Genomic DNA, 15973 nt, shown 5'->3' with positions numbered 1-15973 from the left:
CTTGCTGGTTCAGCTGTTGTTGGCGTTGAAGAAGCTGATGTACTTTGGAAAGTGGTTTTCATACTTGGAGCTTGTGTTGTGGTTGGAGGTGCTACAGATTCCATAGATGGAACATTTGTAGACGTAGTTGAAGTTATTCTTGTGGTGGTAGCAGGTGGAGTAGTACTTGTAATAGCGGTTGTTGTACTTGGTGGCGCAGTTGATGTGGTTTGCATACTTGTTGAGGCAGGAAGGAGAGTTGTTGTTGATGGAATCGCTGTACTTGTAGTCGTTGTTGGACTTGAATCTGTGGTTTTAGGTTCTGCACTTGTTGTTGTTGAAGAAAAAGTTGGTGTTGATGGAGATGCTGAAGGTGCTACAGGTGATGGATGTGAAGTGCTGATTGAGGTTATCGTATCAGTGGTTTGTTGAGACGTACTTGCTGGTTGAGATGATGTTGGCGTTGAAGAAGCTGATGTACTTTGGAAAGTGGTTTTCATACTTGAAGCTTGTGTTGTGGTTGGAGATGCTACAGATTCCATAGATGGAGCATTTGAAGACATAGTTGTTCTTGTGGTGGTAGCAGGTGGAGTAGTACTTGTAATAGCGGTTGTTGTACTTGGTGGCGCAGTTGATGTGGTTTTCATAGTTGTTGAGGCAGGTTGGAGAGTTGTTGTTGATGGAAGTGCTGTACTTGTAGTCGTTGTTGGACTTGAATCTGTGGTTTGAGGTACCGCACTAGTTGTTGTTGAAGAAAAAGTTGGTGTTGATGGAGATGCTGAAGGTTCTACAGGTGATGGATGTGAAGTGCTGATTGAGGTTATCATATCAGTGGATTGTTGAGAAGTACTTGCTGGTTCAGCTGTTGTTGGTGTTGACGAAGCTGATGTACTTTGGAAAGAGGTTTTCATACTTGAAGCTTGTGTTGTGGTTGGAGATGCTACAGATTCCATAGATGGAACATTTGAAGACATAGTTGTTCTTGTGGTGGTAGCAGGTGGAGTAGTACTTGTAATAGCGGTTGTTGTACTTGGTGGCGCAGTTGATGTGGTTTTCATAGTTGTTGAATTAGGAAGGAGAGTTGTTGTTGATGGAATCCCTGTACTTGTAGTACCTTTTACACTTGAATCTGTGGTTTGAGGTACCGCACTAGTTGTTGTTGAAGAAAAAGTTGGTGTTGATGGAGATGCTGAAGGTGCTACAGGTGATGGATGTGAAGTGCTGATTGAGGTTATCGTATCAGTGGATTGTTGAGAAGTACTTGCTGGTTGAGATGTTGTTGGCGTTGAAGAAGCTGATGTACTTTGGAAAGTGGTTTTCATACTTGGAGCTTGTGTTGTGGTTGGAGATGCTACAGATTCCATAGATGGAGCATTTGTAGACGTAGTTGAAGTTATTCTTATGGTGGTAGCAGGTGGAGTAGTACTTCTAATAGCGGTTGTTGTACTTGGTGGCGCAGTTGATGTGATTTGCATAGTTGTTGAGGCAGGAAGGAGAGTTGTTGTTGATGGAATCGCTGTACTTGTAGTACCTTTTGTACTTGAATCTGTGGTTTGAGATACTGCACTTGTTGTTGTTGAAGAAAAAGTTGGTGTTGATGGAGATGCTGTAGGTGCTACAGGTGATGGATGTGAAGTGCTGATTGAGGTTATCGTATCAGTGGATTGTTGAGAAGTACTTGCTGGATGAGATGATTTTGGCGTTGAAGAAGCTGATGTACTTTGGAAAGTGGTTTTCATACTTGGAGCTTCTGTTGTGGTTGGAGATGCTACAGATTCCATAGATGGAGCATTTGTAGACGTAGTTGAAGTTATTCTTGTGGTGGTAGCAGGTGGAGTAGTACTTGTAATAGCGGTTGTTGTAGTTGGTGGCGCAGTTGATGTGGTTTTCATAGTTGTTGAAGTAGGAAGGAGAGTTGCTGTTGATGGAATCGCTGTATTTGTCGTACTTCTTGTACTTGAATCTGTGGTTTTAGGTTCTGCACTTGTTGTTGTTGTAGAAAAAGTTGGTGTTGATGAAGATCCTGTAGGTGCTACAGGTGATGGATGTGAAGTGCTGATTGAGGTTATCGTATCAGTGGATTGTTGAGACGTACTTGCTGGATGAGATGATGTTGGCGTTGAAGAAGCTGATGTACTTTGGAAAGTGGTTCTCATACTTGGAGCTTGTGTTGTGGCTGGAGATGCTACAGATTCCATAGATGGAGCATTTGAAGACATAGTTGAAGTTATTCTTGTGGTGGTAGCAGGTGGAGTAGTACTTGTAATAGCGGTTGTTGTACTTTGTGGTGCAGTTGATGTGGTTTTCATAGTTGTTGAAGTAGGAAGGAGAGTTGTTGTTGATGGAATCGCTGTACTTGTAGTACCTTTTGTACTTGAATCTGTGGTTTGAGATACTGCACTTGTTGTTGTTGAAGAAAAAGAAGGTGTTGATGGAGATGCTGTAGGTGCTACAAGTGATGGATGTGAAGTGCTGATTGAGGTTATCATATCAGTGGATTGTTGAGAAGTACTTGCTGGTTCAGCTGTTGTTGGTGTTGACGAAGCTGATGTACTTTGGAAAGTGGTTTTCATACTTGGAGCTTGCGTTGTGGTTGGAGATGCTACAGATTCCATAGATGGAGTATTTGTAGATGTAGTTGAAGTTATTCTTGTGGTGGTAGCAGGTGGAGTAGTACTTGTAATAGCGGTTGTTGTACTTGGTGGCGCAGTTGATGTGGTTTGCATAGTTGTTGAGGCAGGAAGGAGAGTTGTTGTTGACGGAAGTGCTGTACTTGTAGTCGTTGTTGGACTTGAATCTATGGTTTGAGGTACCGCACTTGTTGTTGTTGAAGAAAACGTTGGTGTTGATGGAGATGCTGAAGGTGCTACAGGTGATGGATGTGAAGTGCTGATTGAGGTTATCGTATCAGTGGATTGTTGAGAAGTACTTGCTGGTTGAGATGATGTTGGCGTTGAAGAAGCTGATGTACTTTGGAAAGTGGTTTTCATACTTGGAGATTGTGATGTGGTTGGAGATGCTACAGATTCCATAGATGGAGCACTTGTAGACGTAGTTGAAGTTATTCTTGTGGTGGTAGCAGGTGGAGTAGTACTTGTAATAGCGGTTGTTGTACTTGGTGGCGCAGTTGATGTGGTTTTCATAGTTGTTGAAGAAGGAAGGAGAGTTGTTGTTGATGGAATCGCTGTACTTGTAGTACCTTTTACACTTGAATCTGTGGTTTGAGATACTGCACTTGTTGTTGTTGAAGAAAAAGTTGGTGTTGATGGAGATGCTGTAGGTGCTACAGGTGATGGATGTGAAGTGCTGATTGAGGTTATCGAATCAGTGGATTGTTGAGACGTACTTGCTGGATGAGATGTTGTTGGCGTTGAAGAAGCTGATGTACTTTGGAAAGTGGTTTTCATACTTGGAGCTTCTGTTGTGGTTGGAGATGCTACAGATTCCATAGATGGAGCATTTGTAGACGTAGTTGAAGTTATTCTTGTGGTGGTAGCAGGTGGAGTAGTACTTGTAATAGCGGTTGTTGTACTTGGTGGCGCAGTTGATGTGGTTTTCATAGTTGTTGAAGTAGGAAGGAGAGTTGTTGTTGATGGAAACGCTGTATTTCTAGTACTTCTTGTACTTGAATCTGTGGTTTTAGGTTCTGCACTTGTTGTTGTTGAAGAAAAAGTTGGTGTTGATGGAGATCCTGCAGGTGCTACAGGTGATGGATGTGAAGTGCTGATTGAGGTTATCGTATCAGTGGATTGTTGAGACGTACTTGCTGGATGAGATGATGTTGACGTTGAAGAAGCTGATGTACTTTGGAAGGTGGTTCTCATACTTGGAGCTTGTGTTGTGGTTGGAGATGCTACAGATTGCATAGATGGAGCATTTGAAGACATAGTTGAAGTTATTCTTGTGGTGGTAGCAGGTGGAGTAGTACTTGTAATAGCGGTTGTTGTACTTGGTGGTGCAGTTGATGTGGTTTTCATAGTTGTTGAAGTAGGAAGGAGAGTTGTTGTTGATGGAATCGCTGTACCATTTGTACTTGAATCTGTGGTTTGAGATACTGCACTTGTTGTTGTTGAAGAAAAAGAAGGTGTCGAAGGAGATGCTGTAGGTGCTACAAGTGATGGATGTGAAGTGCTGATTGAGGTTATCATATCAGTGGATTGTTGAGATATACTTGCTGGTTCAGCTGTTGTTGGTGTTGACGAAGCTGATGTACTTTGGAAAGTGGTTTTCATACTTGGAGCTTGTGTTGTGGTTGGAGATGCTACAGATTCCATAGATGGAGTATTTGTAGACGTAGTTGAATTTATTCTTGTGGTGGTAGCAGGTGGAGTAGTACTTGTAATAGCGGTTGTTGTACTTGGTGGTGCAGTTGATGTGGTTTGCATAGTTGTTGAGGCAGGAAGGAGAGTTGTTGTTGACGGAAGTGCTGTACTTGTAGTCGTTGTTGGACTTAAATCTATGGTTTGAGGTACCGCGCTTGTTGTTGTTGAAGAAAAAGTTGGTGTTGATGGAGATGCTGAAGGTGCTACAGGTGATGGATGTGAAGTGCTGATTGAGGTTATCGTATCAGTGGATTGTTGAGAAGTACTTGCTGGTTCAGCTGTTGTTGGCGTTGAAGAAGCTGATGTACTTTGGAAAGTGGTTTTCATACTTGGAGCTTGTGTTGTGGTTGGAGGTGCTACAGATTCCATAGATGGAACATTTGTAGACGTAGTTGAAGTTATTCTTGTGGTGGTAGCAGGTGGAGTAGTACTTGTAATAGCGGTTGTTGTACTTGGTGGCGCAGTTGATGTGGTTTGCATACTTGTTGAGGCAGGAAGGAGAGTTGTTGTTGATGGAATCGCTGTACTTGTAGTCGTTGTTGGACTTGAATCTGTGGTTTTAGGTTCTGCACTTGTTGTTGTTGAAGAAAAAGTTGGTGTTGATGGAGATGCTGAAGGTGCTACAGGTGATGGATGTGAAGTGCTGATTGAGGTTATCGTATCAGTGGTTTGTTGAGACGTACTTGCTGGTTGAGATGATGTTGGCGTTGAAGAAGCTGATGTACTTTGGAAAGTGGTTTTCATACTTGAAGCTTGTGTTGTGGTTGGAGATGCTACAGATTCCATAGATGGAGCATTTGAAGACATAGTTGTTCTTGTGGTGGTAGCAGGTGGAGTAGTACTTGTAATAGCGGTTGTTGTACTTGGTGGCGCAGTTGATGTGGTTTGCATAGTTGTTGAGGCAGGAAGGAGAGTTGTTGTTGATGGAAGTGCTGTACTTGTACTACCTTTTGTACTTGAATCTGTGGTTTGAGATACTGCACTTGTTGTTGAAGAAAAACTTGGTGTTGATGGAGATGCTGTAGGTGCTACAGGTGATGGATGTGAAGTGCTGATTGAGGTTATCGTATCAGTGGATTGTTGAGACGTATTTGCTGGATGAGATGATGTTGGCGTTGAAGAAGCTGATGTACTTTGGAAAGTGGTTTTCATACTTGGAGCTTCTGTTGTGGTTGGAGGTGCTACAGATTCCATAGATGGAGCATTTGTAGACGTAGTTGAAGTTATTCTTGTGGTGGTAGCAGGTGGAGTAGTACTTGTAATAGCGGTTGTTGTACTTGGTGGCGCAGTTGATGTGGTTTTCATAGTTGTTGAAGTAGGAAGGAGAGTTGTTGTTGATGGAAACGCTGTATTTGTAGTACTTCTTGTACTTGAATCTGTGGTTTTAGGTTCTGCACTTGTTGTTGTTGAAGAAAAAGTTGGTGTTGATGGAGATCCTGCAGGTGCTACAGGTGATGGATGTGAAGTGCTGATTGAGGTTATCGTATCAGTGGATTGTTGAGACGTACTTGCTGGATGAGATGATGTTGACGTTGAAGAAGCTGATGTACTTTGGAAGGTGGTTCTCATACTTGGAGCTTGTGTTGTGGTTGGAGATGCTACAGATTGCATAGATGGAGCATTTGAAGACATAGTTGAAGTTATTCTTGTGGTGGTAGCAGGTGGAGTAGTACTTGTAATAGCGGTTGTTGTACTTGGTGGTGCAGTTGATGTGGTTTTCATAGTTGTTGAAGTAGGAAGGAGAGTTGTTGTTGATGGAATCGCTGTACCATTTGTACTTGAATCTGTGGTTTGAGATACTGCACTTGTTGTTGTTGAAGAAAAAGAAGGTGTCGAAGGAGATGCTGTAGGTGCTACAAGTGATGGATGTGAAGTGCTGATTGAGGTTATCATATCAGTGGATTGTTGAGATATACTTGCTGGTTCAGCTGTTGTTGGTGTTGACGAAGCTGATGTACTTTGGAAAGTGGTTTTCATACTTGGAGCTTGTGTTGTGGTTGGAGATGCTACAGATTCCATAGATGGAGTATTTGTAGACGTAGTTGAATTTATTCTTGTGGTGGTAGCAGGTGGAGTAGTACTTGTAATAGCGGTTGTTGTACTTGGTGGCGCAGTTGATGTGGTTTGCATAGTTGTTGAGGCAGGAAGGAGAGTTGTTGTTGACGGAAGTGCTGTACTTGTAGTCGTTGTTGGACTTGAATCTATGGTTTGAGGTACCGCGCTTGTTGTTGTTGAAGAAAAAGTTGGTGTTGATGGAGATGCTGAAGGTGCTACAGGTGATGGATGTGAAGTGCTGATTGAGGTTATCGTATCAGTGGATTGTTGAGAAGTACTTGCTGGTTCAGCTGTTGTTGGCGTTGAAGAAGCTGATGTACTTTGGAAAGTGGTTTTCATACTTGGAGCTTGTGTTGTGGTTGGAGGTGCTACAGATTCCATAGATGGAACATTTGTAGACGTAGTTGAAGTTATTCTTGTGGTGGTAGCAGGTGGAGTAGTACTTGTAATAGCGGTTGTTGTACTTGGTGGCGCAGTTGATGTGGTTTGCATACTTGTTGAGGCAGGAAGGAGAGTTGTTGTTGATGGAATCGCTGTACTTGTAGTCGTTGTTGGACTTGAATCTGTGGTTTTAGGTTCTGCACTTGTTGTTGTTGAAGAAAAAGTTGGTGTTGATGGAGATGCTGAAGGTGCTACAGGTGATGGATGTGAAGTGCTGATTGAGGTTATCGTATCAGTGGTTTGTTGAGACGTACTTGCTGGTTGAGATGATGTTGGCGTTGAAGAAGCTGATGTACTTTGGAAAGTGGTTTTCATACTTGAAGCTTGTGTTGTGGTTGGAGATGCTACAGATTCCATAGATGGAGCATTTGAAGACATAGTTGTTCTTGTGGTGGTAGCAGGTGGAGTAGTACTTGTAATAGCGGTTGTTGTACTTGGTGGCGCAGTTGATGTGGTTTTCATAGTTGTTGAGGCAGGTTGGAGAGTTGTTGTTGATGGAAGTGCTGTACTTGTAGTCGTTGTTGGACTTGAATCTGTGGTTTGAGGTACCGCACTAGTTGTTGTTGAAGAAAAAGTTGGTGTTAATGGAGATGCTGAAGGTGCTACAGGTGATGGATGTGAAGTGCTGATTGAGGTTATCATATCAGTGGATTGTTGAGAAGCACTTGCTGGTTCAGCTGTTGTTGGTGTTGACGAAGCTGATGTACTTTGGAAAGAGGTTTTCATACTTGAAGCTTGTGTTGTGGTTGGAGATGCTACAGATTCCATAGATGGAACATTTGAAGACATAGTTGTTCTTGTGGTAGTAGCAGGTGGAGTAGTACTTGTAATAGCGGTTGTTGTACTTGGTGGCGCAGTTGATGTGGTTTTCATAGTTGTTGAATTAGGAAGGAGAGTTGTTGTTGATGGAATCCCTGTACTTGTAGTACCTTTTACACTTGAATCTGTGGTTTGAGGTACCGCAGTAGTTGTTGTTGAAGAAAAAGTTGGTGTTGATGGAGATGCTGAAGGTGCTACAGGTGATGGATGTGAAGTGCTGATTGAGGTTATCGTATCAGTGGATTGTTGAGATGTACTTGCTGGATGAGATGATGTTGGCGTTGAAGAAGCTGATGTAGTTTGGAAAGTGGTTTTCATACTTGGAGCTTGTGTTGTGGTTGGAGATGCTACAGATTCCATAGATGGAGCATTTGAAGACATAGTTGAAGTTATTCTTGTGGTGGTAGCAGGTGGAGTAGTACTTGTAATAGTGGTTGTTGTACTTGGTGGTGCAGTTGACGTGGTTTTCATAGTTGTTGAAGGAGGAAGGAGAGTTGTTTTTGATGGAAGCGCTGTTTTTGTAGTACTTCTTGTACTTGAATCTGTGGTTTTAGGTTCTGCACTTGTTGTTGTTGAAGAAAAAGTTGGTGTTGATGGAGATCCTGTAGGTGCTACAGGTGATGGATGTGAAGTGCTGATTGAGGTTATCGTATCAGTGGATTGTTGAGACGTACTTGCTGGATGAGATGATATTGGCGTTGAAGAAGCTGATGTACTTTGGAAAGTGGTTTTCATACTTGGAGCTTGTGTTGTGGCTGGAGATGCTACAGATTCCATAGATGGAGCATTTGAAGACATAGTTGAAGTTATTCTTGTGGTGGTAGCAGGTGGAGTAGTACTTGTAATAGCGGTTGTTGTACTTGGTGGTGCAGTTGATGTGGTTTTCATAGTTGTTGAAATAGGAAGGAGAGTTGTTGTTGATGGAATCGCTGTACTTGTAGTACCTTTTGTACTAGAATCTGTGGTTTGAGATACTGCACTTGTTGTTGTTGAAGAAAAAGAAGGTGTTGATGGAGATGCTGTAGGTGCTACAAGTAATGGATATGAAGTGCTGATTGAGGTTATCATATCAGAGGATTGTTGAGAAGTACTTGCTGGTTCAGCTGTTGTTGGTGTTGACGAAGCTGATGTACTGTGGAAAGTGGTTTTCATACTTGGAGCTTGTGTTGTGGTTGGAGATGCTACAGATTCCATAGATGGAGTATTTGTAGACGTAGTTGAATTTATTCTTGTGGTGGTAGCAGGTGGAGTAGTACTTGTAATAGCGGTTGTTGTACTTGGTGGCGCAGTTGATGTGGTTTGCATAGTTGTTGAGGCAGAAAGGAGAGTTGTTGTTGACGGAAGTGCTGTACTTGTAGTCGTTGTTGGACTTGAATCTATGGTTTGAGGTACCGCACTTGTTGTTGTTGAAGAAAAAGTTGGTCTTGATGGAGATCCTGTAGGTGCTACAGGTGATGGATGTGAAGTGCTGATTGAGGTTATCGTATCAGTGGATTGTTGAGATGTACTTGCTGGATGAGATGATGTTGGCCTTGAAGAAGCTGATGTACTTTGGAAAGTGGTTTTCATACTTGGAGCTTGTGTTGTGGTTGGAGATGCTACAGATTCCATAGATGGAGCATTTGAAGACATAGTTGAAGTTATTCTTGTGGTGGTAGCAGGTGGAGTAGTACTTGTAATAGCGGTTGTTGTACTTGGTGGTGCAGTTGATGTGGTTTTCATAGTTGTTGAAGTAGGAAGGAGAGTTGTTGTTGATGGAATCGCTGTACTTGTAGTACCTTTTGTACTTGAATCTGTGGTTTGAGATACTGCACTTGTTGTTGATGAAGAAAAAGAAGGTGTTGATGGAGATGCTGTAGGTGCTACAAGTGATGGATGTGAAGTGCTAATTGAGGTTATCGTATCAGTGGATTGTTGAGACGTACTTGCTGGATGAGATGATGTTGGCGTTGAAGAAGCTGATGTACTTTGGAAAGTGGTTTTCATACTTGGAGCTTCTGTTGTGGTTGGAGATGCTAGAGATTCCATAGATGGAGCATTTGTAGACGTAGTTGAAGTTATTCTTGTGGTGGTAGCAGGTGGAGTAGTACTTGTAATAGCGGTTGTTGTACTTGGTGGCGAGGTTGATGTGGTTTTCATAGTTGTTGAAGTAGGAAGGAGAGTTGTTGTTGATGGAAATGCTGTATTTGTAGTACTTCTTGTACTTGAATCTGTGGTTTTAGGTTCTGCACTTGTTGTTGTTGAAGAAAAAGTTGGTGTTGATGGAGATCCTGTAGGTGCTACAGGTGATGGATGTGAAGTGCTGATTGAGGTTATCGTATCAGTGGATTGTTGAGACGTACTTGCTAGATGAGATGATGTTGGCGTTGAAGAAGCTGATGTACTTTGGAAGGTGGTTCTCATACTTGGAGCTTGTGTTGTGGTTGGAGATGCTACAGATTCCATAGATGGAGTATTTGTAGACGTAGTTGAAGTTATTCTTGTGGTGGTAGCAGATGGAGTAGTACTTGTAATAGCGGTTGTTGTACTTGGTGGTGCAGTTGATGTGGTTTTCATAGTTGTTGAAGTAGGAAGGAGAGTTGTTGTTGATGGAATAGCTGTACTTGTAGTACCTTTTGTACTTGAATCTGTGGTTTGAGATACTGCACTTGTTGTTGTTGAAGAAAAAGAAGGTGTTGATGGAGATGCTGTAGGTGTTACAAGTGATGGATGTGAAGTGCTGATTGAGGTTATCATCTCAGTGGATTGTTGAGAAGTACTTGCTGGTTCAGCTGTTGTTGGTGTTGACGAAGCTGATGTACTTTGGAAAGTGGTTTTCATACTTTGAGCTTGTGTTGTGGTTGGAGATGCTACAGATTCCATAGATGGAGTATTTGTAGACGTAGTTGAAGTTATTCTTGTGGTGGTAGCAGGTGGAGTAGTACTTGTAATAGCGGTTGTTGTACTTGGTGGCGCAGTTGATGTGGTTTGCATAGTTGTTGAGGCAGGAAGGAGAGTTGTTGTTGACGGAAGTGCTGTACTTGTAGTCGTTGTTGGACTTGAATCTATGGTTTGAGGTACCGCACTTGTTGTTGTTGAAGAAAACGTTGGTGTTGATGGAGATCCTGTAGGTGCTACAGGTGATGGATGTGAAGTGCTGATTGAGGTTATCGTATCAGTGGATTGTTGAGATGTACTTGCTGGATGAGATGATGTTGGCCTTGAAGAAGCTGATGTACTTTTGAAAGTGGTTTTCATAATTGGAGCTTCTGTTGTGGTTGGAGATGCTAGAGATTCCATAGATGGAGCATTTGTAGACGTAGTTGAAGTTATTCTTGTGGTGGTAGCAGGTGGAGTAGTACTTGTAATAGCGGTTGTTGTACTTGGTGGCGAGGTTGATGTGGTTTTCATAGTTGTTGAAGTAGGAAGGAGAGTTGTTGTTGATGGAAATGCTGTATTTGTAGTACTTCTTGTACTTGAATCTGTGGTTTTAGGTTCTGCACTTGTTGTTGAAGAAAACGTTGGTGTTGATGGAGATCCTGTAGGTGCTACAGGTGATGGATGTGAAGTGCTGATTGAGGTTATCGTATCAGTGGATTGTTGAGATGTACTTGCTAGATGAGATGATGTTGGCGTTGAAGAAGCTGATGTACTTTGGAAGGTGGTTCTCATACTTGGAGCTTCTGTTGTGGTTGGAGATGCTACAGATTCCATAGATGGAGCATTTGTAGACGTAGTTGAAGTTATTCTTGTGGTGGTAGCAGGTGGAGTAGTACTTGTAATAGCGGTTGTTGTACTTGGTGGTGCAGTTGATGTGGTTTTCATAGTTGTTGAAGTAGGAAGGAGAGTTGTTGTTGATGGAATCGCTGTACTTGTAGTACCTTTTGTACTTGAATCTGTGGTTTGAGATACTGCACTTGTTGTTGTTGAAGAAAAAGAAGGTGTTGATGGAGATGCTGTAGGTGCTACAAGTGATGGATGTGAAGTGCTGATTGAGGTTATCATCTCAGTGGATTGTTGAGAAGTACTTGCTGGTTCAGCTGTTGTTGGTGTTGACGAAGCTGATGTACTTTGGAAAGTGGTTTTCATACTTGGAGCTTGTGTTGTGGTTGGAGATGCTACAGATTCCATAGATGGAACATTTGTAGACGTAGTTGAAGTTATTCTTGTGGTGGTAGCAGGTGGAGTAGTACTTGTAATAGCGGTTGTTGTACTTGGTGGCGCAGTTGATGTGGTTTGCATAGTTGTTGAGGCAGGAAGGAGAGTTGTTGTTGACGGAAGTGCTGTACTTGTAGTCGTTGTTGGACTTGAATCTATGGTTTGAGGTACCGCACTTGTTGTTGTTGAAGAAAAAGTTGGTGTTGATGGAGATGCTGAAGGTGCTACAGGTGATGGATGTGAAGTGCTGATTGAGGTTATCGTATCAGTGGATTGTTGAGAAGTACTTGCTGGTTCAGCTGTTGTTGGCGTTGAAGAAGCTGATGTACTTTGGAAAGTGGTTTTCATACTTGGAGCTTGTGTTGTGGTTGGAGGTGCTACAGATTCCATAGATGGAACATTTGTAGACGTAGTTGAAGTTATTCTTGTGGTGGTAGCAGGTGGAGTAGTACTTGTAATAGCGGTTGTTGTACTTGGTGGCGCAGTTGATGTGGTTTGCATACTTGTTGAGGCAGGAAGGAGAGTTGTTGTTGATGGAATCGCTGTACTTGTAGTCGTTGTTGGACTTGAATCTGTGGTTTTAGGTTCTGCACTTGTTGTTGTTGAAGAAAAAGTTGGTGTTGATGGAGATGCTGAAGGTGCTACAGGTGATGGATGTGAAGTGCTGATTGAGGTTATCGTATCAGTGGTTTGTTGAGACGTACTTGCTGGTTGAGATGATGTTGGCGTTGAAGAAGCTGATGTACTTTGGAAAGTGGTTTTCATACTTGAAGCTTGTGTTGTGGTTGGAGATGCTACAGATTCCATAGATGGAGCATTTGAAGACATAGTTGTTCTTGTGGTGGTAGCAGGTGGAGTAGTACTTGTAATAGCGGTTGTTGTACTTGGTGGCGCAGTTGATGTGGTTTGCATAGTTGTTGAGGCAGGAAGGAGAGTTGTTGTTGATGGAAGTGCTGTACTTGTACTACCTTTTGTACTTGAATCTGTGGTTTGAGATACTGCACTTGTTGTTGAAGAAAAACTTGGTGTTGATGGAGATGCTGTAGGTGCTACAGGTGATGGATGTGAAGTGCTGATTGAGGTTATCGTATCAGTGGATTGTTGAGACGTATTTGCTGGATGAGATGATGTTGGCGTTGAAGAAGCTGATGTACTTTGGAAAGTGGTTTTCATACTTGGAGCTTCTGTTGTGGTTGGAGGTGCTACAGATTCCATAGATGGAGCATTTGTAGACGTAGTTGAAGTTATTCTTGTGGTGGTAGCAGGTGGAGTAGTACTTGTAATAGCGGTTGTTGTACTTGGTGGCGCAGTTGATGTGGTTTTCATAGTTGTTGAAGTAGGAAGGAGAGTTGTTGTTGATGGAAACGCTGTATTTGTAGTACTTCTTGTACTTGAATCTGTGGTTTTAGGTTCTGCACTTGTTGTTGTTGAAGAAAAAGTTGGTGTTGATGGAGATCCTGCAGGTGCTACAGGTGATGGATGTGAAGTGCTGATTGAGGTTATCGTATCAGTGGATTGTTGAGACGTACTTGCTGGATGAGATGATGTTGACGTTGAAGAAGCTGATGTACTTTGGAAGGTGGTTCTCATACTTGGAGCTTGTGTTGTGGTTGGAGATGCTACAGATTGCATAGATGGAGCATTTGAAGACATAGTTGAAGTTATTCTTGTGGTGGTAGCAGGTGGAGTAGTACTTGTAATAGCGGTTGTTGTACTTGGTGGTGCAGTTGATGTGGTTTTCATAGTTGTTGAAGTAGGAAGGAGAGTTGTTGTTGATGGAATCGCTGTACCATTTGTACTTGAATCTGTGGTTTGAGATACTGCACTTGTTGTTGTTGAAGAAAAAGAAGGTGTCGAAGGAGATGCTGTAGGTGCTACAAGTGATGGATGTGAAGTGCTGATTGAGGTTATCATATCAGTGGATTGTTGAGATATACTTGCTGGTTCAGCTGTTGTTGGTGTTGACGAAGCTGATGTACTTTGGAAAGTGGTTTTCATACTTGGAGCTTGTGTTGTGGTTGGAGATGCTACAGATTCCATAGATGGAGTATTTGTAGACGTAGTTGAATTTATTCTTGTGGTGGTAGCAGGTGGAGTAGTACTTGTAATAGCGGTTGTTGTACTTGGTGGCGCAGTTGATGTGGTTTGCATAGTTGTTGAGGCAGGAAGGAGAGTTGTTGTTGACGGAAGTGCTGTACTTGTAGTCGTTGTTGGACTTGAATCTATGGTTTGAGGTACCGCACTTGTTGTTGTTGAAGAAAAAGTTGGTGTTGATGGAGATGCTGAAGGTGCTACAGGTGATGGATGTGAAGTGCTGATTGAGGTTATCGTATCAGTGGATTGTTGAGAAGTACTTGCTGGTTCAGCTGTTGTTGGCGTTGAAGAAGCTGATGTACTTTGGAAAGTGGTTTTCATACTTGGAGCTTGGGTTGTGGTTGGAGGTGCTACAGATTCCATAGATGGAACATTTGTAGACGTAGTTGAAGTTATTCTTGTGGTGGTAGCAGGTGGAGTAGTACTTGTAATAGCGGTTGTTGTACTTGGTGGCGCAGTTGATGTGGTTTGCATACTTGTTGAGGCAGGAAGGAGAGTTGTTGTTGATGGAATCGCTGTACTTGTAGTCGTTGTTGGACTTGAATCTATGGTTTGAGGTACCGCACTTGTTGTTGTTGAAGAAAAAGTTGGTGTTGATGGAGATGCTGAAGGTGCTACAGGTGATGGATGTGAAGTGCTGATTGAGGTTATCGTATCAGTGGTTTGTTGAGACGTACTTGCTGGTTGAGATGATGTTGGCGTTGAAGAAGCTGATGTACTTTGGAAAGTGGTTTTCATACTTGAAGCTTGTGTTGTGGTTGGAGATGCTACAGATTCCATAGATGGAGCATTTGAAGACATAGTTGTTCTTGTGGTGGTAGCAGGTGGAGTAGTACTTGTAATAGCGGTTGTTGTACTTGGTGGCGCAGTTGATGTGGTTTTCATAGTTGTTGAGGCAGGTTGGAGAGTTGTTGTTGATGGAAGTGCTGTACTTGTAGTCGTTGTTGGACTTGAATCTGTGGTTTGAGGTACCGCACTAGTTGTTGTTGAAGAAAAAGTTGGTGTTGATGGAGATGCTGAAGGTGCTACAGGTGATGGATGTGAAGTGCTGATTGAGGTTATCATATCAGTGGATTGTTGAGAAGCACTTGCTGGTTCAGCTGTTGTTGGTGTTGACGAAGCTGATGTACTTTGGAAAGAGGTTTTCATACTTGAAGCTTGTGTTGTGGTTGGAGATGCTACAGATTCCATAGATGGAACATTTGAAGACATAGTTGTTCTTGTGGTGGTAGCAGGTGGAGTAGTACTTGTAATAGCGGTTGTTGTACTTGGTGGCGCAGTTGATGTGGTTTTCATAGTTGTTGAATTAGGAAGGAGAGTTGTTGTTGATGGAATCCCTGTACTTGTAGTACCTTTTACACTTGAATCTGTGGTTTGAGGTACCGCACTAGTTGTTGTTGAAGAAAAAGTTGGTGTTGATGGAGATGCTGAAGGTGCTACAGGTGATGGATGTGAAGTGCTGATTGAGGTTATCGTATCAGTGGATTGTTGAGATGTACTTGCTGGATGAGATGATGTTGGCGTTGAAGAAGCTGATGTAGTTTTGAAAGTGGTTTTCATACTTGGAGCTTGTGTTGTGGTTGGAGATGCTACAGATTCCATAGATGGAGCATTTGAAGACATAGTTGAAGTTATTCTTGTGGTGGTAGCAGGTGGAGTAGTACTTGTAATAGTGGTTGTTGTACTTGGTGGTGCAGTTGATGTGGTTTTCATAGTTGTTGAAGGAGGAAGGAGAGTTGTTTTTGATGGAAGCGCTGTTTTTGTAGTACTTCTTGTACTTGAATCTGTGGTTTTAGGTTCTGCACTTGTTGTTGTTGAAGAAAAAGTTGGTGTTGATGGAGATCCTGTAGGTGCTACAGGTGATGGATGTGAAGTGCTGATTGAGGTTATCGTATCAGTGGATTGTTGAGACGTACTTGCTGGATGAGATGATATTGGCGTTGAAGAAGCTGATGTACTTTGGAAAGTGGTTTTCATACTTGGAGCTTGTGTTGTGGCTGGAGATGCTACAGATTCCATAGATGGAGCATTTGAAGACATAGTTGAAGTTATTCTTGTGGTGGTAGCAGGTGGAGTAGTACTTGTAATAGCGGTTGTTGTACTTGGTGGTGCAGTTGATGTGGTTT

General features: G+C 42.5%; 1 protein-coding gene across 1 annotated transcript; it reads right to left on the bottom strand.

Moving 5' to 3' along the window:
• Positions 1 to 11184: 11184 nt before the first annotated feature.
• LOC148656119 (uncharacterized) lies at positions 11185 to 15310 on the bottom strand. Its single transcript, XM_088644394.1, has 3 exons — positions 14936 to 15310; positions 14230 to 14872; positions 11185 to 11296 (listed from the first exon to the last, which is right to left on the bottom strand). The coding sequence occupies exons 1-3, from the start codon at positions 15141 to 15143 to the stop codon at positions 11185 to 11187; spliced, it is 963 nt and encodes a 320-aa protein (XP_088500520.1). The 5' UTR covers positions 15144 to 15310.
• Positions 15311 to 15973: the final 663 nt, after the last annotated feature.

The sequence above is a fragment of the Lepisosteus platostomus genome, chromosome 8 (assembly GCF_059453375.1).
Source record: "Lepisosteus platostomus isolate fLepPlt1 chromosome 8, fLepPlt1.hap1, whole genome shotgun sequence".
NCBI classification, from domain to species: domain Eukaryota; kingdom Metazoa; phylum Chordata; class Actinopteri; order Semionotiformes; family Lepisosteidae; genus Lepisosteus; species Lepisosteus platostomus.
The sequence above is the reverse complement of the archived record's forward strand: the minus strand, read 5'-3'. Positions and strand labels throughout refer to the sequence as shown.